Consider the following 21,904-nt stretch of genomic DNA (forward strand, 5'->3'; position numbering starts at 1 on the left):
AAACTATTATCAGCACGAGACAGTTTCAAATACAGACTGCTCCAGCCTCACTTAAAAGTAACCTAGCTGTGGTCATGTTCATTTGAGAGGGTGGAGGTGGAATAATTGGTTTGCGATTTTTGTTTTCAGCATAAAGTCCCAAGTAAGTGGTCCCATTGAACTATGATAAAATATATAAAATTTGAACTTGGCTATATGTGCAATAGTTCAGGCTCCACACGCCCCATCAGAAAGTTGTAATTCTACACCAGTTTGTTAATTGCTAGCTAAGGTCATAGTGAGTGTCTGTTGCTTCACAGGGTTGCTCTGTAGTAGTGGGCCAACAGGTTCTACCACTGGAAAAATGGAAGGGCTGGCCTGGAACAACAGACCTTTGTCTAAACTTAGCTGTCCCAAGTGCACTCGGAGATCAAATGGACTATCAACAAATGATCCAGTGCCTGAAAATGTACCTCTACATGGTTAATGGGGAGGGTAGAAAAATGGGAAATTGCCATTTTTGTTTTGGATATGTTAAAATTGAATGACCATTTAGTAGTTGTTAATGGAGCTATGGTATTCTGTTTATTTACTCCTCAGTTTCTAGTAATGTGATAACCATTTATCATATATTGGAATACAAATGTTATTCCATGTGGATGAGATAATAACTTGAGGGACATTATTATGCTGCAAAGAGCCGCTGGCAGAAGTGGAAGAAGAAATCAAACCTTTGTGCACTTGTTTGCTACACCATCCAGTGGCAGCAGTAACCATGGTAACTTGAGCCTAATTACTCTGATTTCTGTGGTGCTCAAACTACAATAGAACTTGTTCAGTGCGGCTGACATAACCTATCGATTGAGTATCCTCATGGTCGTTCGGTATCCTACCTGTCACCATGGCAACTGACTGTACACGTTATTACTATACAATTCAAGGCACAATATCAACACTGGAATACGTGCATACAAAGATACGGTGAGAGCGGCACAGAATGAGTATTGGCATTTTATTAACAATGGACTTGTCATTATTAAAACCTGGTACCACTGCTGTACAGATAATTTTTTGACTTGGACAGCTAGAGTCAGCATCAAGCACCTCCAGATCAGAAATAACATAGGCCACAGCAGAATAGTCTGATCAGTTGGTTGTGGGATTGCTTAGCTCTGCCCGTAGTATGTCCAACTTGCATGTAGTCCTGTGTTGTGGCTTCAGTAGGTTGGCACTTCATTTTAGGGCATGCCTGGTGTTCTCTGGATATACTATTTATACACAGCGAGTAGGGCATTACCTCCAATTCTGGGCACCGCACGTCATGAAGGACTTTTTTGTATTTGTAGAGGAGATTTACTGGGATGGTATCAAGAATGGCAAACTTCACCTGTGAAGAGCCATGAGAAACTGGATATGTTCTACTTAAGAGTAGTGAGGTTGAGGCAAGATTATTATAATAATCTATTGGTGTCACAATTAAGGTTTACATTAACACTGCAATGAAATTACTGTGAAAATCCCCAAGTCGCCACCCGGAGGAAACCCACGCAAACACAGGGAGAACGTACAGACTCCGCACAGACAGTGACCCAAGCCGGGAATCGAACCCGCGTTCCTGGCGATGTGAAGCAACAGTGCAACCACTGCGCTATCATGCTTTAATTCAGAGGTTGAAAACTGTGGGGTTTGTTAAATAAATACAAATATTTTCACTTGCAGGAGGGGAGAGCTGGCAACCACATTACACAGATTTAAGATGATTCGCAAATAAGATTGGGGAAAGATGAGGAAAAACATTTTTATGCAGCATATTGTTAGAATCTGGAATACAAAGATGTCAGAAGCAGAGAAAGTTAGTAACTTTCAAGGAGGACTTAGATTTAGTCTTGAAAAGAAGACATCTGAGGGGTTGTGGAGAAAGAGCAGGATACTGTAGTGGGGTTAATTGGATAGCTGTTCGAAGAGCCAGCTCTTACCAATTGGACCAAATGGTCGTTTATTACACTGCATAATTCTGCAATTCTCAGCAATTGCATTCTGATAAATCCCAAAATTCATTTTCTGCTACACACACTTGTCCTATCATTTCTGCATTTTATCAGAATCCGTATTGCTAACCTTTTGATTTAACCAGTAGATTTTGACTTGGTGTAATTTTGCAAAGATGTCCCGGCTCCCTATTGCATAAATTCACATTGTCACTTGAACACTTGCCTTGTCATGTTTACCCGGATTAGGGTATGAAAAAGCTAATTAATTCTTAGTCATAGGAGAGTGAGCTAATTAAGTTGCTGTCACATACATAGTCATTTAGCATGCTGTTGGTCTTCCTATGTGGCTGTGTTCTGGTTCCCAACATTTTGTAAGATTGCAGGACAGCGTGAATATTTTGATCAACGTGCATGCACAGAGTAGTCATGTCATTACCATGCATTGCAAAATCACTGCAAGATGGGGAGTCGGTGGTATGTGTGCAGAGATGGTGATGTTGTGGAAATGCCACTGGACTAGTGATCCAGAGACCCAGCCTAATGGTTGGGAGACATGGGTTTAAATCCCACCATGGCAGTTGATGGAATTCAAATTCAATTAATCTGGAATTGAAAATCTAGCCTCGGTAATGGTAACCGTGACAACTATCAGCAATTGCTATAAAAGCCCGTCGGGTTCACAAATCTCCTTTAGGGAAGGAAATCTGCTGTCCTTACACAGTCTGGCCTACATGTGACTCCAGGCCCACAGCAATGTGGTTGCCTTGTAACTACCTTCTGAAATGGCCGAGCGAGCCACTCAGCTCAAGGGCAATTAGGGATGGGTAATAAATGTAGGCCTTGGCAGTGACCCCCTCACCCCATGAAAGAATAAAGAAGTCAAAAAAAGATCTCTAAGCTATGATTGTCCCAATAAGATAAGTGGCGGTCTGGGAGGCTCACTGGATAGTCTGCTTCAATACCAGTCTGAAAAAAAAATCCATCAAGTTTGTGCTGATGTGGCTGCATTTCGAGATCTTGTGGCTGCACAACAATGCATAGACATCCTGATTTTGATTTGGCGGTCCTCGTGGATAGTCGTGTCGACAAATGGATTACCTGTTTTATAGTTTTTAAATTTATCCTCAATTAACATGTAAAACCCCGCTTATTGAAATGCTCATGTTGTATGGCACCAGTCCCTTTGTTTGAAGCTTTAGTCAGAGTATTAGAGCTCTGTTACAGGGATGCGGCAAAGTTGTTGCTGAAGAGGTCAACTCAGTCACATCACTACTTGAGTGGAATTTAGCTGCCACTTCAGGCTGCAAATCGTACAGTTTAAAACTTTACATATCACATTGAACTGATACCGCAGTTCCTCGGTGCATCTGAATTCTGAAACTCTTCAAGAATAAATAGCGTTGTGGTTTAAATGGTGACAAGGTCCCAGTTTCCAAGTGGAGGAAGGAGTCATGACTCGAGCCTGCAAATGTCCTAAACTCTTCATAATATCACCCAGTCTCCTCAGTTATTTACATTAACTACACAGTATTTTTCTCAGTGTCAATTAACTCCACTCTGCCAGCCAGTGAGTTGGGATGGGGTCTTAAGACATGACTGATGGGGTGGGGCAGAATTGCCCAGTCATTTCCATATTGAACACAAGTTGTGCTACTGTGTGCAGCCGTCTGCTAACTGCTTTACTGGGGTTGGCTGTACTGCAAAGAATGGTAGAAGCCAAGCACAAGATAAAAAATGCAGTCAAAAATTGTGAGCAAACATCTGTGTGTATCGAATGTTTTGCCTGACAAGAGGATGTTGTATATATGTGGGTTTAACTATTATGTTGTGTTGAAGTAAGTACTATGTTGTTGATTTGTTGATCATGCTCCTGAATTCTGGCTTCGGTGGGTGGTACCCAAGATTGGTGAAGTTATACAAATGGTGTAGGAATTACATGTTTCTGCAGGCAACATGTGGATAGTGATGGGAAGGAATATTTTAACAGGTAAGATTGTTTCAGGTATATCTTGAAGAGGGAGGAAGAATAATTCTGTGCAAAGTACTCAACCATCGGAATTTCAAACATTTTGTGGTAGATGTTCTATGTGAATATTCCAGTAAGGATACTTTTCTTACAAAATGAGAGCAGAAGTAGGCCATTCTATTGAGTTGAGTTCTCCTTTTCTCACCTACTCCCCCAATAACACTTGATTCTCTTGCTCAACAAGAATCTATCTACCTCTGTCTTTAAAATATTCAGCGAACCCTCTTCCACCGATTCTGAGATGGAGAGTTCCAAAGTCACACAAGTCTCTTGAGAGGAAAAACTTCTCCCCATCACTGTCCTATCATGGCGACCCCTAATTTTATACTCGTTCTGGACCCACCTACAAAAGAGAGCATCATTTCCACATCTGCCTTGTCAATACCATATACCTCAATCAAGTCACCCCTCACTCTTCTAAGCTGGAGTGGAAACGAGCCCAACCTTTCTAACCAACCCTCATGAGACAACCCACTCATTCCAGTTATCAATCCAGTAAACCTCCTCTGAACTGTCTCCAACGCATTTACATCCTTCCTTAAAAAACACCAAAACTGCCCATCATATTCACGATACAATCTTCCCATATTCTTGGAACCTTAAAAATGAACAATTGTAAGTGGTTACTTACATTTACAAGTGTGGCAGAATGACTGCTTTCTTTAGGCCCAAAGATGCGTACTTTCATCTCCATTCCCATCATGCCATTCTTTCCTGCAGCTTCTTTTGAATCGCTCCAATAAGCTTTACTCAGCAGCCATAACATGAAATAACCGTACCAGAGTGACGAACGACATCCTCTTTAAGCGTGATCATAATGTAATATCTCTCTTTGTCTTTTCCCACTTCTTTGCAACCTTTGATGTGGTCTGTCACACATCCTCCTTCAACATCATTCATTTTCTACATATGATGCTACATAAGTGCAATTTCTTGTAAAGGCGAGCATGTGAATAAACCAATATTGCTGTAAGTATGCCTACATAGTTACATACAAAATTATTTTACTCGGCTCATGGGAAATAAAACAGAAGGTATTGCCACCTAATGTTTACCTCTTTTTTTTTCTGGGTCTGCTCTTGGGATGTCTCAGAGGCTGCCAATGTCACCCTCAGAAGGTGGTGGTCTTTATGCTTGAACTATGGCAGTCTTTGTGATGATTATTCCCTCACATTGGTATTCAATAGGGAGTACCAGGATGTGAAGCTGTTACAATAATGGAACAGTGACAAGTGCCCAAATCATAGTGATGTGATTCGGAGAATATGTCAAGATCTACAGTGTCTTTCATTTCTTTCTGCTGCAGAAGCTGATACCGTCCGATACTCGTGATAACACCAAGCTGACTTTCAACAATTACTGATCCTTAAATATAGCTGATAGCTATTACTGATGCTTCCTTACTTTTGAATAACTTATGACCACATTAAGAAACAGCTGACTGTCATACATACGTTGGAATAAATTATACAGCCTGCGTATTCCAGAGCCACCTGGCTTTTCCATCAAGCTTTTCAGGCCATTAAATAAAACTTGCAAGAGTGAAATTAAGCTTGGTCCAAGACTGTGGCTGCAGGTGGATCTTAAATTCTTATCTTCCTTGCAGGGAATAGGTATAAAGCCATAACTAAACAAAGCAAATACTTTTGTCATGGTTACAATTTCTATTGTATGTGCAATATCTGTGGAATTTCTACATTGCAGAAGGAGACCATTCCTCCCATCGAGTCTGCATCGACTCTCTGAAAGAACACCCTACCTAAGCCCACTCTCCCACCCTGTGTCCTTTACCCCATCTAACCACATCTTTACACACTGAGGGGATTTTTTTTTAGCATGGTCAATCCACTTAACCTGCACATCTTTGGACTGTGGAAGGAAACCCACGCAGACACTGAGTGAATGTGCAAACTCCACACACACAGTCACCCAAGGCAGGAATCGAACCTGGATCCCTGGCACTGTGAGGCAGCAGTGCTAACTACTGTGCCACCGTGCAACCCAATATCACAAGAATGACAGCAGGAAAATCAGAATTTAAGCGTGCAAACCTCGACATAATTACCAACTTCAGTGTTATCTTGGTAAGAATTAAGGAGTTATTCCTTGTCCCATTTGGACAACAGAGTTTGTTGCAGGAATATTCTTGTGTTCCACGAATAGCAATTTCAGTGCAGCCGACGTGTGGCCAGCAGTTTTGAAAAATGATTGACCAGTGGAGCACAGACAGCTTCCTCCAAAACAAGATTATATGGGGGTAGTTTTGTGAACAATTTGGGGAAATAAAGCTGGGAAAATGCTCTTGGTGTTAGAATGTATACTGGCATGGACACAAATTCAGCAAATGAAGAGATTAAAATGTATTTGTGTACTTTGATTATTCCACATGGTAATTTGATGGATTACGGTCAATATGGTCTTTGGACAAGGAGAGAAAAATACTTTCTCTATAATTGAATGATGGCAAATAATGAAAACTGAAAAGGTATGAGGGTCAATAAAAAGAGTCCAAGGTACACACTGAAAACCAAACAGTGGAAGCGATTCACTCTTGGCAACCAATAGCTTGGAGCACAAACCAAACTGTGTACTGGACTTGATATAGTTCCTACCTTCTTTGTCTGATACACCTTTTAAGATGAATAACTTCATGGAGGCAGAGGCTTTTATATTTTATCGCTTCGACCTTTTGAATGGTGTTGCAATTATCTTAGCAATCTGCAAAGTACATTAAAATAAGTAAACAAGCCTTTTGTTGGTTTTACTTAACCGTTTTACAAGGAACTGAAGTCTTGTCAGTGTTGCTGTGGTCTCCTTGTGTGTACCTAATAACCCTCTTCTTGTAAGCAAAGACTGTGGTTAATTATGTCTTCCGCTCAAAACTACACCACATATTTTCCTGTGGTTAACATTAGTGCTTCTGATAAAGGTTGTGGGCAGATATTATCTGAACTGATCGAGTAAGATTTACTACTTTTAAAGATCTTTGGGATGAGATGTGAAGAATTGGCAGAAAGATAAAACCTTTTTGTTATTTTATAGTAAGTTTAAAGTATTGGCATTTCATGCACTTCAAATAGAACTTTTTTCAATCTATGGCATATTAAAAAAAGAAAAATATCATTTGTATTTTCTCCCAAGCATTTGTCTGTAAATTTATGTAATCTTGCAGAGGGATTCAGATTAATGTAAAAGCATAAATTGAACCATTTCTATTTGTCACCGATCGTAATTTCTGTTGTGCTTGGTTTTATATATTGTATAGACATGGGGCGGCACGCCGGCACAGTGGTTAGCACTGCTGTCTCACGGCACTGAGGACCCGGGTTCAATCCCGGCCCCGGGTCACTGTCCCTGTGGAGATTGCACATTCTCCCCATGTCTGAGCGGGTCTCGTCCCCACAAGCAGGGTTGGCCACGCTAAATTGCTCTTTAATCGGGAAAAAAAGAATTGGATACTCTAAATTTAAATATATATATATATATACATACACTACAGCAGTTTCTAGGTTACTTTTGTAACAATGGGTGTTATGACAGGCATATGGCAAATGTACACTAGGTTGCAGATTGGTCAAAAACTTTTCAAATTCCTCTCTCTGGTGGAACTTTGCAATAACACTTGCTGCTGAGAAGACAATTGATGTGTTTTCAGCCGACACTGCTTTGCGCTAGGCCATGAATGACTACCAAAAACAGGCTTAAGGAGTGACAGCAACACAGCTGCCATGGGGAGTTTGATAGCACTGGGCATGATTGTATTGAACTTGTAAAAACAATATTTCTCTGTTCATAACTAAATAATTGAAAAAGAAGGAATATTTTTGTATTTGTGTTATGCTGTGGGTTGAGGTATCAGGCCTGGTAGTGTATTGGTTTTGCTTGTATAGTTCAAATCAACCTGTATGATTTTCAGTGATGAATTTTGAACTTGCCATCCACCTGAATTATGGAGATCATTGTGGAATAAAGCCTTTGTATATTCACTTTTCCCATTTAAGTAAATTTAAATTTGAATTCCACGTGCTTTTATTTGCCTAAGTTATCCAGGTGATGGGGCTCAAATTACTTTCCTACCAGCTGTAAAAACGTAGTTTGATCATTTATCAAGAACGTGCTCTTGTGCGTTTGGTTCAGTGGCTCATTGGAGCCATGAATATCAGTAGGTGTTCATTATTTAAGAAAATAAAAGAAGAATTATGAAACCAGTGCTCACCTTTGACGTAACTTATCATAGAATTTACAGTGCAGAAGGAGGCCATTCGGCCCATCGAGTCTGCACCGGCTCTTGGAAAGAGCACCCCACCCAAGGTCAGCACCTCCACCCCATCCCCATAACCCATTAACCCCACCCAACACTAAGGGCAATTTTGGACACTAAGGGCAATTTATCATGGCCAATCCACCTTACCTGCACATCTTTGGACTGTGGGAGGAAACCGGAGCACCCGGAGGAAACCCACGCACACACGGGGAGGATGTGCAGACTCCGCACAGTGACCCAAACTGGAATCGAACCTGGGACCCTGGAGCTGTGAAGCGATTGTGCTATCCACAATGCTACCGTGACGTAACACCTTAGTAAATATACTGTGGAAAAGAAGATATAATTTTTTTTTCTTCCCCATAAGTTAGGATGTTCTCCAATTTACCACAATCCAGGGCAAAGATTTGTAGAAGCTATTTTTTATTTCCACTCTAGTCTTCATACGAAGAAGATGCCGTCACCCGCAGCCCTCATGGCGCCGAGGTCCAGGCTTCGGTCCCGGGTTACTGTCTGTGTGGAGTTTGCAAATTCTCCACGTGGCACCCCGCACAATCCAAAGATGTACAGGGCGGGTGGATTGGCCACGCTAAATTGCCCCTTAATTGGAAATTTTTTTTTTTAAAATCTCAATGATATACTCCTATTCTGATTCGGAGTTGCACTTCTCACATAACCACACTAAACCCCCATAATACCAAGTATTGTAACTTCAGAGAATATCATAGAAACCATTGCTTATTTTTACACATATATCACCTTGTGACAAGTCCCATTGCATCATATATGAAACTTTGCTTCTTGAATGATGCCCCAGTATATTGTAAATCACTTGCTAATAAGTAGATTTTGTGTTAACTGGAAGAGTAATTTAGTAATCCAGTGGTTTCATTTTATTTGGCTTTGGTATATATTTAGAGGCAGTTTTTAGATAACATTGTATTCGATTTCATTACAGAAAGAAGCATGAATGACACTACTGTTACACTAAGAAATCGGAAAGTTGCAACCTGAATCTTCCCAGACCAAAGCAGAATGTGGTAAAAGCAGCATGGCTGAGGATTGTGTTGGTGGGTACTGTATTTGTTGTTCATGTTTTGAATGTTTAGCACAGCTGCAATAGATTTAAAACAGCATGTTACTTAGTGCAAAGCTATGTTTAAATGATGCAAGGTTAGAAATTCATACTGCAAAAACTAATTAACATTTCTGTTTGATGAAATGATGGCATATTTAAATAAGTATTATTTCTGTTTTGAAGGTTACAATCTACATTCAGTTCTGGGAATTATTTTATGTGCTCCCAGGAATGGGGAGCGCTGGCAAGGTTGTTACAGTGCACCTCAGTTTTAAAATTTTCATCCATGTTTTCCGATTCCTCCATCGACTCGCCCCTCCCCAAATCTGTAATCTCCTCCAACTCCATAACCCTCCCAAATATATGCTCTCCCCAAATCCTGGACCCTTGATGGCATGGCAGCACTGTGGTTAGCACTGTTACTTCACAGCGACAGGGACGTAGGTTTGATTCCCGGCTTGGGTCACTGTCTGCGTCAAGTCTGCATGTTTTCCCGTGTCTGCGTGGGTTTCCTCTGAGTGCTCCGGTTTCCTCCCACAATTCCCAAAAGACGTGCTTGTTAGGTAATTTGGTCATTCAGAATTCTCCCTCGATGTACCCGAACAGGCGCCGGAGTGTGGCGACTAGGGGGATTTTCACAGTGTTAATGTAAGCCTACCTGTAATAATATTTTTGTTGCTTTAAGCACCACCGCTTGTTCAGGCTGTTGTTCGAATAGAAAATTTAAGGGTTTTGTTGATGCTCCTGTATTATAAAAACTATTTACCATAGTTTGTGATGAAGGCAGAAGGATGGATTTAATTATGTAGGTAAATAAACTTAATGATCATTTGGTGAATGCTGAGAGGATCACCTCTATGTATTTGTTCCCTTTATTCACAAAGTATGAGTAATGTATTAGCAGAGTTTGAGATGTTAAGGCCAAACCTGATTATATACAATGAAATACAATGTTCTAACTTGCTCCCTTTGTCCAAGTGCAGCTTATCCTATGGAGTCATGTTTCAAAGATTACTTTGCGAATGAGAAAGGAGACCCATGGGTAAATGTACTGTGTATAGTGGTGCCTTGATACTCTGCTACAATGAGGAACGAAGACTTACAATTATGTAGTGCCGTCCACATCCTCGGGATGTTGCAAAGCACTTCCCAGACAATGTGGTATTTTTGAAGTGCAGTATACCCTATTCTAAGTGCGGTCTCATCAAAGCCCTGAACAATTGTAGCAAGACTTCTTTGCTCTTGTTCTCCAATCCTTGCCCTTTGCTTCCCAGATTGTCTGCTAACCTTTTGTGCCCCCTATAAGAGTATGGAGTCTTCAGTGCCATGAGGCAGCAGTGCTAACCGCTTCGCCACCGTGCCGCCCCTCAATTTATTTCATTTTATTAATTCTATTCTGGGTGGATGTGGCGGTTGGTGCCGTGCAGACGGCAGTCATGACAGAGCAGAGGTCTCTGCACATTTTCATAGGGTGATGCTGTCGAAGTCTGTGGAAGTGGATTCTTTCCATTGGTCCTGACTGTGGACATTTACTTCTCTTTTTTTAAAGCACCTTGCTGACCAGGGTGAGAAACAGCACCTGGAATGGTTGCTGCTGAAGTGCCACCGAGAAATTGACTTGGAAGTGCCTGAGTCTCTTGCTCCAGAGCTGCAATTAGAGTTCTGCTCAATTAGGAAATGTTTGCCAACTTATTTATCTTTTATGTAAATCCATCAAAAGTTAATACGGTAAAACACGCAAGAAATGATAATGCACAATAGCCAGAGTCAGAAAGAACTTTACTTTTTCAGTGAAATTATTTTATGCTTGATGCTTGTCTGCCAGTTTTGAGGTGATTCTTAAATGAGGATCGTCTCTTTTTAAAATTTTCAATACATGTCTGGGATGCTTTTGTTAAATTTTTGTTTTTAGAAATGTAGAGTTCCCAATTTTTTTTTCAATTCAGGGGCAATTTAGCATGGCCAATCCACCTACCCTGCACATCTTTGGGTTGTGGGGGTGAGACCCATGCAGACACGGGGAAAATGTGCAAATGTCACACAGACAGTGACCCGGGGCCAGGATCGAACCTGGGTCCTCGGCGCCGTGAGGTTAGCAGTGCTAACCACTGCGCCACCGTGCTCAACATAGCTTGGATGCTAAAAGAATAGATGGGTCTGTAGTTGGCTTGTTTTATTACAATATAGAACACAGAGGCTTCCCCGTCTGTCATGTTCCACAAATTTGTATACAGTAACTGCACAAACCAATGCTGCCCTTGCATTGCTGAAACCTATCTACCTGACTCTCATTGTAATGTCAGTTTGCCATTTGTGATTTCGCCGTTTGCAAGGTTTCACTGGAGCGTAAATACTTTTAACTTTACGTTTAAGTTACAAAGTAGCCAGAATCTTCAAGGGAAAATTACGCACGCATTAACCGTCTCAAGTTATGATCCACACAGTGTCATACTTAAGAGTTCATGACACCAGCTGTCACAGGGAGACTCTCGTGTTGGACTCTGGTTCCAGACTTATGCCACATGTTTAATGGTGTTGCAAAATGGAAGCTGTTTTCATCAACATTGAAATTGTAGTGTTGTGCACAAATTTACAACATGAGCTAACCCTTTATGTTTGCATGATATTTGGATACAACTGCATGATGCTGATGGCACCAAGACACGGGATCCGGTGTGCAGTTTAGAAATAGAAAATAAACAGATCTAGAGAAATTGTAAACTGGTTAACCAAATGCCAGATAGTATTTAATATGGAGAAGTTTAAAGTAATTAATATTGGCCCAGGGCTGTATACAATGTATAAGTTTCCATTGTTATGGGCGGCATGGTTGCACAGTGGTTAGCACTGCTGCCTCACAGCTCCGGGGACCCGGGTTCAATACTCGCCTTGGGTGACTGTATGGAGTTTGCGCTTTCTCCCCGTGTCTGCGTGAGTTTCCTCCGGGTGCTCCAGTTTCCTCCCACAGTCCAAAGATGTGCAGGTTGGGTGGATTGGCCATGCTAAATTGCTCCTTAGTGTCCATTTAGGTGGGGTTATTGGGTTGCGTGGAGGCCGGGTGGCTTAAGTAGGATGCTCTTTCCAAGGGCTGGTACAGACTCGGTGGGTTGAATGGCCTCCTTCTGCACGGTAGGGAATCTACGTTTGATATCGAAAAGGCAAAATATTTGTGAATTAGGTAAATCAGGTTGAGATGCATTTCTAGTCGCAAATCAAAGGAGTTTGTAATAATTCACTCCAATAATTGCTGAGGCTATATCTTCAAAATCCATGGATTTACTAGAGAAATTATTAGTAAAAAATTAATCAGGTGACTTTAAAACTTAAACTTCCTATTTATAAGATTTTGAAACCCTAGATTGATATTTACTAAAGAAGATGAAGAGATGTGATTTTAAATGGTGAGAGGAATGTTTGATATAGATGGTAGTTTTTAAATTTGTTTTTTGTTTGTGAGACCGAGAAACATGGGTTCAAATTCAATCTGAGAGATTTTTGGTCGAGCTCTTTATAGAGGCCTCTTGAGCCATCTCATCTCATCTATCAAAGATCCTGAAGAACCATATTACATAATCCAATTGGCTGTTGAGCTTTCACGTAAAGAAAGGTTTCTTGTCATCATCCCTAAATTTGCATTTTGCTACTTTAAACCTGTTTCCCCTGCTTTAATCTAAACCAATTTACCACATTTACTGATTCCGTAACTATCTTAAAAACCTCTAGGATCAATTCTGAGATCTTTCTTTTTAAAAATAAATTTAAAGTGCCCAATTCATTTTGTTACCCAATAAAAGAGCAATTTAGTGCGGCCAATCCACCTGCCCTGTACATCTTTGGGTTATGGGGGTGAAACCCACACAGACACGGGGAGAATGTGCAGACTCCACACAGACAGTGACCCGGGGCCGGGGTCAACCCCAAATCCTCGGCACCTTGAGGCAACAGTGCTAACCACTGCCACCGTCCCGCCCTTCTGAGACCTTTTTCAAAGCTGAAGGGCTCTCGAGTTACTTCAGTCTTTACTTTAATGAGAGACCCATTAGGAATTATCCTTATGGCTCTTCTATGCACTGCCTCCAATCCAGAGATTTCACAACAGAGTTGCAAAAGTTGCAAATCTTTGAAAGGTTTTGATTGGCAAGGAATGAGTAGGGAAAGGAATGCTAACATAGTCCTCCTCTTGACAAAATGTCTGGAGCATGACCTTGTCGTTACCAACAATCTATTCTACCAGAGTGACGAGCACAAAACCTCATGGCAACACACAGGCCCAAACACTGATATCTGCTCAACTGCATCATTGTTTAAATAAGGGACCGCAGTGATGTCCACATGACCTGTGCCATGACAGGTGCCAACGACGACTGCTGAACTAATCACCACTTTGTCAGATCTATCATCTCCATCAGCTGGGCCCCCAAACAACAGGAAACAGGCGACAAGAAAATTAACACCAAATGCATAAAGAACTCCCTGAGTGGCTCCTCTTAGTTAGTCATTCACTTCCAACCTCTAGCCACCAGGCGCTATAGTGTGCTCTTGGTGCCTGGTCGACTCCACGGTCCACTATGAAAACACTTGTGAGGAAGAAACAGTGTGACTGGTTGGATGAAAGCGAGCAAGATGTATAGAACCTAATTAAGCCTAAGTGCAAAGCTTTCACAGACTTGAAACTTCACCAAATCTCAAGAGAAAAATAGCATTTCCACAGGTGCCTGAAGGCAATGTTGCAGCATGAAACCTATGACATAAGAAACAAATGGTGGATAAAAAGAGTGCGAGAGATCAAACAACTCACAGATACAAATGGCAAAAGTCATTTCTTCAATGCTGTCAAGATGACCTCTAGCCTGAGTGTTCAAGGGCCCAGCCTGCTGAGAGACGAGCACACAAGCATGGAGAGGAGCTCATCAAGGTCAGGCAGGTGGTGTTTGTCAGAGCGAATGTTCTGAAGAATTCTTCATTGACTTGAATGCGGGGAGGTGGTGACATAGGGGTATTTTCACTGTACCAGTAATCCAGAGGCACAGGTAATCCAGGTTCACATCCCACCATGCCAGATGGTGAAATTTGATGGCAGATTAAAATATGGAATTAAAAGTCTAGCGAAGACCATTAACCCAGTGTTGGTTGTCATAAAAACCCATCTGGGTTACTAATGCCTTTTGGGGAAAGAAATCTGCCAACCTTACCAACATGTGACTCCAGATCCACAGTAATTAAATGCACTCCGAAATGGTCGAGCAAGCCACTCCATTCTAGGGCAATTAGAGATGGGCAATAAATGCTGGCCCAGCCAACCAGCGATGTTCACACCCCAGGAATGAATGAAAATCACTTGATTCCTCAATATCCCGTCTGGCTCCGTCTCTCTGCGCCACCATGGTCCAGAGCAAAGTTGAGAGACAGCAAAGTAGAGGGAATTCCTGCTGAAATTTTGAAATACCCCTGACAAGGCTGTACAACTTCATATCCCTTCATCTGGGAAAAGGAGTGCCTGCCATGGGAATCTTAGGCACGCTGTGATGGTGACTGTATACAAGAAGTGAGACAAGTCCAGTTGGAATAACTACAGAGGAGTCTTCCTGCTGTCTGCCACATAGAAGATCATTGTCAAGGATCCTTCTCAACTGCCTACTCCCAGTGGCAAAGAGTTCCCTTCAGAGTGGCTTTTGTCCATCAAGAGGCGCCAGAGAAATGATCCTCATTGCACAGTAAACCTCATAGAACACTTTGACTCTGTCAGCCCTGAAGGCTCATGGACTATCCTCCTCAAGTTTGGCTGCCTGCAGAAATTTGTCACTCAGGCTACTCCATGATGACATGTAGGTCTTGATCATCACCCGTGGAACCGCTCCAGACCCTTTCTCGATGATGCCTGGGGTCGAACGAGGCTGTGATATTGAACATGTCTTCTCCATCTACTTGCCTCACCTCCAGCAAATTACCGACGGGCATGGAGATAATTTACAGAACAGACAGGAAACTGTTCAACCTACAATCTGCCTGCAATCCAAAACTAACTTCATTAATTAAGCTTCAGTGTGCAAGTGAGACTAATAGTCATTGTTGATACGAGAAAATGGGCATTTTGATAATCACCCGAAAAAAATTTAAGATCCTCCAGCCACCTCGGACAGCATGACATCTCTCCCTCTTGATTAATACTAACGGTGAGATTCTGGAAACTGTGGCCATTTTCCATATTTTGGGAGCCTCCTCTCGACAATGGCAGACATAGATAACCCAATCATCGTCCCCAATGTGCCAGCTCAGCCTTCGACCAACTGAGATAAAGAGTATTTGAGGGTCAGGATCTGAAACCCAAGATTACGACCATGGTTTATCAGACAGCAGTGATGCCTGCACTTTTACACGCTTGGGACAGTTGGATGACCGACAGACCTGAAAGCAATGGAGCACTGTTCGTAGAATATATGTTTTCACTATTTTCCTTCCAATATATGATACTTTATGTCGGAATCAATTCATCGACTATGTACATATTTTGTCCACCTCATTCTGTATTGTGTCTTTCATCTACACTCATTCATTTTTCCTGGAAGAACAATGTAGAGGGCATGTCGCTTGTATCTTTATTAAATGTTTGCTGTTATGTGCTCATGCTGTTCTGAACCTATTTGCATCTTTTATTATCATTTCCTTGTTACCTCTTGAAACTGAAAGAATTTCTCATTGTTTCACCTGGCGTTTGTCCATTTTTGTCTTTGTCTCTATTTGCACTTCTGACCATATTAGCATGTTCTGATATCCATCCTACTGATCCCTCTCATGTTTTCCTTTGAGGAGCTGCAGAGCTAATTTTTTTCTCATTATTTTGCTTTTGATATGTTAATCCATTTGCACTCCTGCTTCATTGGTGCTTGATGATTACAGGTATTTGTGTACCCTGCACACTGCATTTGGGTCTTCTGGATATTTCAATTGTTCTCTAATAAAGAGTTATTGAACAGTCTCCACAAGCTACTGATGTTGTTCTCCACTCATTTCTTTGATATTCATGAATTTATGACAGTTTTCTATTGGAGGTGTTGAAGCAGGTAGAGGGTATGGACTTTCTGAAGGTGGTTAGTTATAGAATCATAGAGTCCTGAAGGAGGCTATTCGGTCCATCGAGTCTGCACCGACCCTCTGAAAGAGCGCCCCACCCAGGCCCACTCCCCCACATTATCCCCGCAACCCTGTAACCCCCTGGATACCAAGGGGCAATTTAGCATCTCCAATCCACCTAACGAAATGAAATGAAATGAAAATTGCTTATTGTCACGAGTAGGCTTCAATGAAGTTACTGTGAAAAACCCCTAGTCGCCACATTCCGGCACCTGTCCGGGGAGGCTAGTACGGAAATCGAACTGTGCTGCTGGCCTGCTTGGTCTGCTTTAAAAGCCAGCGATTTAGCCCAGTGAGCTAAACTAGCCCCTCTAAGAGTGGACTAAAGGAGCATGTGATTAATTGGTTTTGCATCTGGATGTTTTAAATGCAATGTATTCAATTTCCAAACAATGACACTCCTTGTCTTAATGAAAATGAATGTCACAACAAAAATGTAACATTTTTTGGAGATTTTAACTTGGATCAATAACTGATGGGTGAATGAGCGCTGTGGGCCCAGATCTTTGGGACAACAGAATGCAACAGTTCTGAGCTAAGCAATGAATTCTTGCCTTTGATTGCAATCCTAGAATTTCCAAATGATTACATTGCATCATCTTGGAAGTTATAGCTATTTGCTTCGAAAGATTTCCAAATACCCTCCAGTCACGGTTATGAAGGCAAACTTGATAACCAGTTTATACTTAAGAATTGTGCGGAGTGGTGTCAGTGAGTCCGAAGGATGAAGCTTGAACAACATTTTACTCAAGACTTGTGATCTGGAATAAATTGCCGAAAGGATAGTCGGACCAGACTCAGTAGTAACATTCAAAAGAGAGTTTGATAAACAGTTGAAGGAGAATAATTTACTGGCAGGAAGTGTGATTAATTGGACAGCTCCACCATCGAGCTGGCACTGTCATGATTAGTTGAATGGTCTCCATCTGTGCTGTGTGATTCTAAATAGTACCTGATGTGTTGGAAAGCACAGGATTAATTCACTGAATGGGCTTTTCTCATTGCATGCTTTGTTTCCATGAAATTAAATTTACTAAATGAATGGATAGAACTTTGAGTTTTTCCTTATGATAGAATAAAAATGAAATTAAATATACAACTCTTGCAGGAAGAAAGGACTGGAAATAATACAACGACAACCTAAAAATATCAACAGTTCAAATTGAATTAAGTGAGATTTCTATTGGCTGGTGGTAGAAAGTATTATATTTGCAGCAGATCAGAATTCGTTTGCATGAAACACCCTCTTGCTAGCTTATTTTCTGATGTTGTTCCAGCTTCTGATGGCAAGCAGTGTTCCTGCTACATACGCTGAGGATCAGTGCATATAAAGGATGGTTTTCAGCTTCTGCCTTTTATTTAGATCAGGGCTGAATAAAGACATGAAGCGTAGTCACTGAGTTTGAATAAGCATACGTGCCTACTTCCTGACTGTCTGCTTGTTTGATGTGCCTGCCAATGTATGACGAATAGTTTCTGGCAATCAGATGAACAAGAAACTGTTAGATTTTGTTCGGAAGGTGCTCAAAAGATCCATTTTGCCCATTTAATCTTGAAATTCAAAACACAGAGGGACGGTCCCTTGCCTATTTTGCCTCTGCTGGCTCTTTGCTCGAGCAATCTAACCAATTTTATTATCCTTATCGTCATGCATCTTCCTTTATTTTAACTATTTATCTACTTTCCCTCAAAAAATGAAATGATCTTTGCCTTAACTACAGTCTGGTAAAGTATTCAATAATTTAATAATCATCATTGGTCTTCCTGCCAATTCAGAAACAAGGGATTCCTACAGTGCAGAAGGAGACCATTCGGCCCATCAAGTCTGCACCGACCCTCTGAAAGACCCTCTGAAATCTTACCAAGGCCCATTCCCCTGCCCTATCCTTGTTTCCCCTCCTAACCTGCACATCTTTTTAAAAATAAATTTAGAGTACCCAATTATTTTTTCCAATTAAGGGGCAATTTAGTGTGGCCAATCCACCTATCCTGCACATCTTTTGGGTTGTGGGGGCGAAACCCGCGCAGGCACGGGGAGAATGTGGAAACTCCGCACGGACAGTGACCCAGGGCTGGAATTAGAACCCGGGTCCACAGTGCCGTAGGCAACAATGCTAACCACTGTGCCACCGTGCTGCCCCAACTAACCTGCACATCTTTGAACACTAAGGGGCAATTTAGCGTGACCAATCCACCTATCCTGCACATCTTTGGACTCTGGGAGGAAACGGAAGCACTCTGAGGACCATGCAGATGGAGAGAACGTACAAACTCCACACAGCCAGTCACCCAAGGCCAGAATTGAACCCGGGTTTCTGGTGCTGTGAGGCAGCAGTGTTTACCACTGTGCCACAGTGCTGGACAGGGGAGTGTGATCTTTGTGCATTTGAACCAAACTCCCTACATATCATAAACGTTAGCTCATAACGGTAGCTCTTTCTCTCCCTAGAGATGCTGGCAGACCTGCTGAGATTTTCCAGCATTTTCTCTTTGGTCCCTACATATAATTTTGATACATGTTAGCACTTTACCTGTCTTTTGTTGATGTCAAGATGTTACTGTACGCACATAGTAGACAAAAAGAATAATCGATAGAGTACATTGACAAACAGTAACTGGTTACAGTGCAGAACAAGAGACCAAACAAAGCAAATACATGAGCAAGAGCAGCATAGGGCTTCGTGAATAGTGTTCTTACAGGGAACAGATCAGTCCGAGGGAGAGTTGTTGAGTCTAGTAGCTGTGGGGAAGAAGCTGTTCCTATGTCTGGATGTGCAGGTCTTCAGACTTGTGTATCTTCGGCCTGATGGAAGGGTCTGGAAGAGGGCAAAGCCTGGGTGGGAGGGGTCTCTGACAATGCTGTCTGCCTTCCTGAGTCAGCGGGAGGTGTAGACAGAATCAATGGGAGGGTGGCAAGCTTGTGTGATACGTTGGGCTGAGTTCACCACACTCTGCGGTTTCTTGCGATCTTGGGCCAAGCAGTTGTCATACCAGGCTGTGATGCAGCCGGATAAGACGCTCTCAATGGCACACCTGTAGATGTTTGTGAGTCGATGCAGACATGCTGAATTTCTTTAGCTTCCTTAAGAAGTAGGGGCGTTATTGGGCTTTCTTGACTGTTGCAGGGGAACTGAGTGTATTCAGTGGAGGTGGCAGATTGAGCAAATGAAATCCTGAAGGAAAAAGCGTCAATAGCTGCAGAGTGTTCAGTAAACAAATTTTGAATGAACTATAAAGTGTTTATCTCTGTAGACTTCCTGTTTGCTTCTGTATCTAAATTGGACAGTGAATCCTGTTAATGGTCTATATAGTCTAGTCTTGAAATCACACAAGATTAATTCATGATTATATCGCCCTTCAAGCATGTTTATGTGGATTCAGTTTATTCCTGCAATTATTTATAATGGTATGGCATCATTGGTCCTTCCTGCAAATCTGCTGTACTGTCAAACACATTGAGGTATTCCAGTTTGGGATTAGCAGGAGGGAGCATGTAGACACGCTGATCTCTCAAAATTAACCATCCAATCAAAAAGAAAATCTTGGATCATTACCGAGAAGTATTTCTTTAGAAGCAACACAATCCCAATGCGTGATCACTGTTACTGCATTACTGATCCAGGTGACGTTGTCTGTGCCCAATCGACAAGGTTTTGATGGGCACTCAGAGCCATCGTCTATATTCCCATATTGGCAGAAGTGGCTGCAATGTTTCAAAGGCGCAGTGGTCGATTTCTCAATCATAGAGGAGACAGTTACTCCTGAGCAAAACTACTACAACTCAGCAAAAGATTAACTACTTCACGCCCAAGGAAACAACAATGTACGAAACAATTGTCTTCCAACATAGTAATCAAGAAACAAATGAGACAATTGATCGGTATTGCAAGCAATTGAGGCAACTAGTAACTAAATCTGACTTTGGTAATATTGAACACATCAAACCAGAAATCAAAACAAAAATAATCAAACTGAACACTTTTTAAGTGCTGGAAAATCTCAGCATCAGAGGAGTGAGAAACAGAACTAACGTTTTTAGTCAAATATTCTTTAGTCCTCTGTTTTCCTGCCTCCACAGATGCTATTCAGCACTTGGGCTTTTTAATTTCACATCTCCCGCATCCGCGGTGTTTTGCTTTCATTACAAATTATCAAAGGTTGTTTCTTTAGACAACGTGAAAAACAGAAAGCTGTCGGAGCTGCCGGGATTCGTGAGATCACGATCGCTTTCAGAGTCAGGAGGTACTGAAATAACTACGACATTCCCAGTTAAACGCCTGTGAACACTGTTCATCGCTCAAATGCCAGGGAACCACCTACAAAGCAACAACAGCAGTGTCACAAATAGAGATGCGACTAGTTCAAATAATGTTTCCACAGTGGTGGTGCTTATTCACAATTAGCCCTTCTACTCACAAACGGTGTGTGAAGCTTGTGGAAAATCTAACCACTTTTCTCATTTTTCTCATTCAGCAGCAAAATCAACCACTGAGACCAATGCCACCTGTAGAGTACCATATGTACCACTACAAACGGGCAAGGAAATGTAGCCAATGTAGTGGCTGATGATCGGAATAAGCATACCAACATATTCACAAATTGCATGTTGCCCACTTCACTCATATTGGCAAACTGAAAGGTGTTCCATGCATGCTTCATGTAGACTATAATGTGCCCCTAGTCGTGCATCAGAAGTGACAAATCCCATTTCATGTTAGAAAGCAGGCAGAGAAAGAACTCCAGTGCTTACTTGACTTTGATATTATTGGTAAAGTTGCATATGAGTATACCCCATGGGTTTCAACCATAATAATAATCTTTATTATTGTCGCAAGTAGGCTTACATTAAAACTGCAATGAAGTTACTTTGAAAATCCCCTAGTCGCCACGTTCCGGCACCTGTTTGGGTACACAGAGGGAGAATTCAGAATATCCAAATTACCTAACAGCACGTCTTTCGGGACCTGTGGGAGGAAACCGGAACATCTGGAAGAAATCCACACAGACACAGGGAGAACATGTAGACTCTGCACAGACAGTGACTCAAGCCGGAATCGAACATGGGACCCTGGTGCTGTGAAGCAATAGTGCTAACCACTGTGCTACCGTGCTGCCCTATAACTAGCCCAATACAAGTCATTAAGAAGCTCGAGGAGAAACAGATTAGAATCTGCACTGCTCTACGGTCACCAAACCAAGCTCATACAACGAGAAAGGTACTTGATATTGACAATCAATGATACCGTACCCAAACTTGACCTCTATGCCAGTCACCATCAAATTGAGCTTGCAGAAGAATTGAGATATCTTGGTGTTCTCCACTCACATTGGACTTTTTCGATGCAAGAGGCTCAACTTTAGAGTCTTTTCAGCAGCTGAGGTACTTCAGCACGTAATTAGTCTGCACTTCAAGAACTTGAAAGCATGTTGAACAT

General features: G+C 41.8%; 1 protein-coding gene across 16 annotated transcripts in view; it reads left to right on the top strand.

The window, feature by feature from the left end:
* dlg5a (discs, large homolog 5a (Drosophila)) overlaps positions 1-21,904 on the top strand; it is a 220,779-nt gene that overhangs the window by 40,339 nt on the left and 158,536 nt on the right. For all 16 annotated transcript variants that reach the window (XM_038783233.1, XM_038783226.1, XM_038783227.1 and 13 more), the window contains one exon: positions 9,219-9,330. In XM_038783233.1, the coding sequence (XP_038639161.1) occupies positions 9,312-9,330 (19 nt within the window). In that variant the 5' untranslated portion in view covers positions 9,219-9,311. The remainder of the gene's footprint in view (positions 1-9,218; positions 9,331-21,904) is intronic.

This window comes from Scyliorhinus canicula, chromosome 22, assembly GCF_902713615.1.
Source record: "Scyliorhinus canicula chromosome 22, sScyCan1.1, whole genome shotgun sequence".
NCBI lineage: Eukaryota > Metazoa > Chordata > Chondrichthyes > Carcharhiniformes > Scyliorhinidae > Scyliorhinus > Scyliorhinus canicula.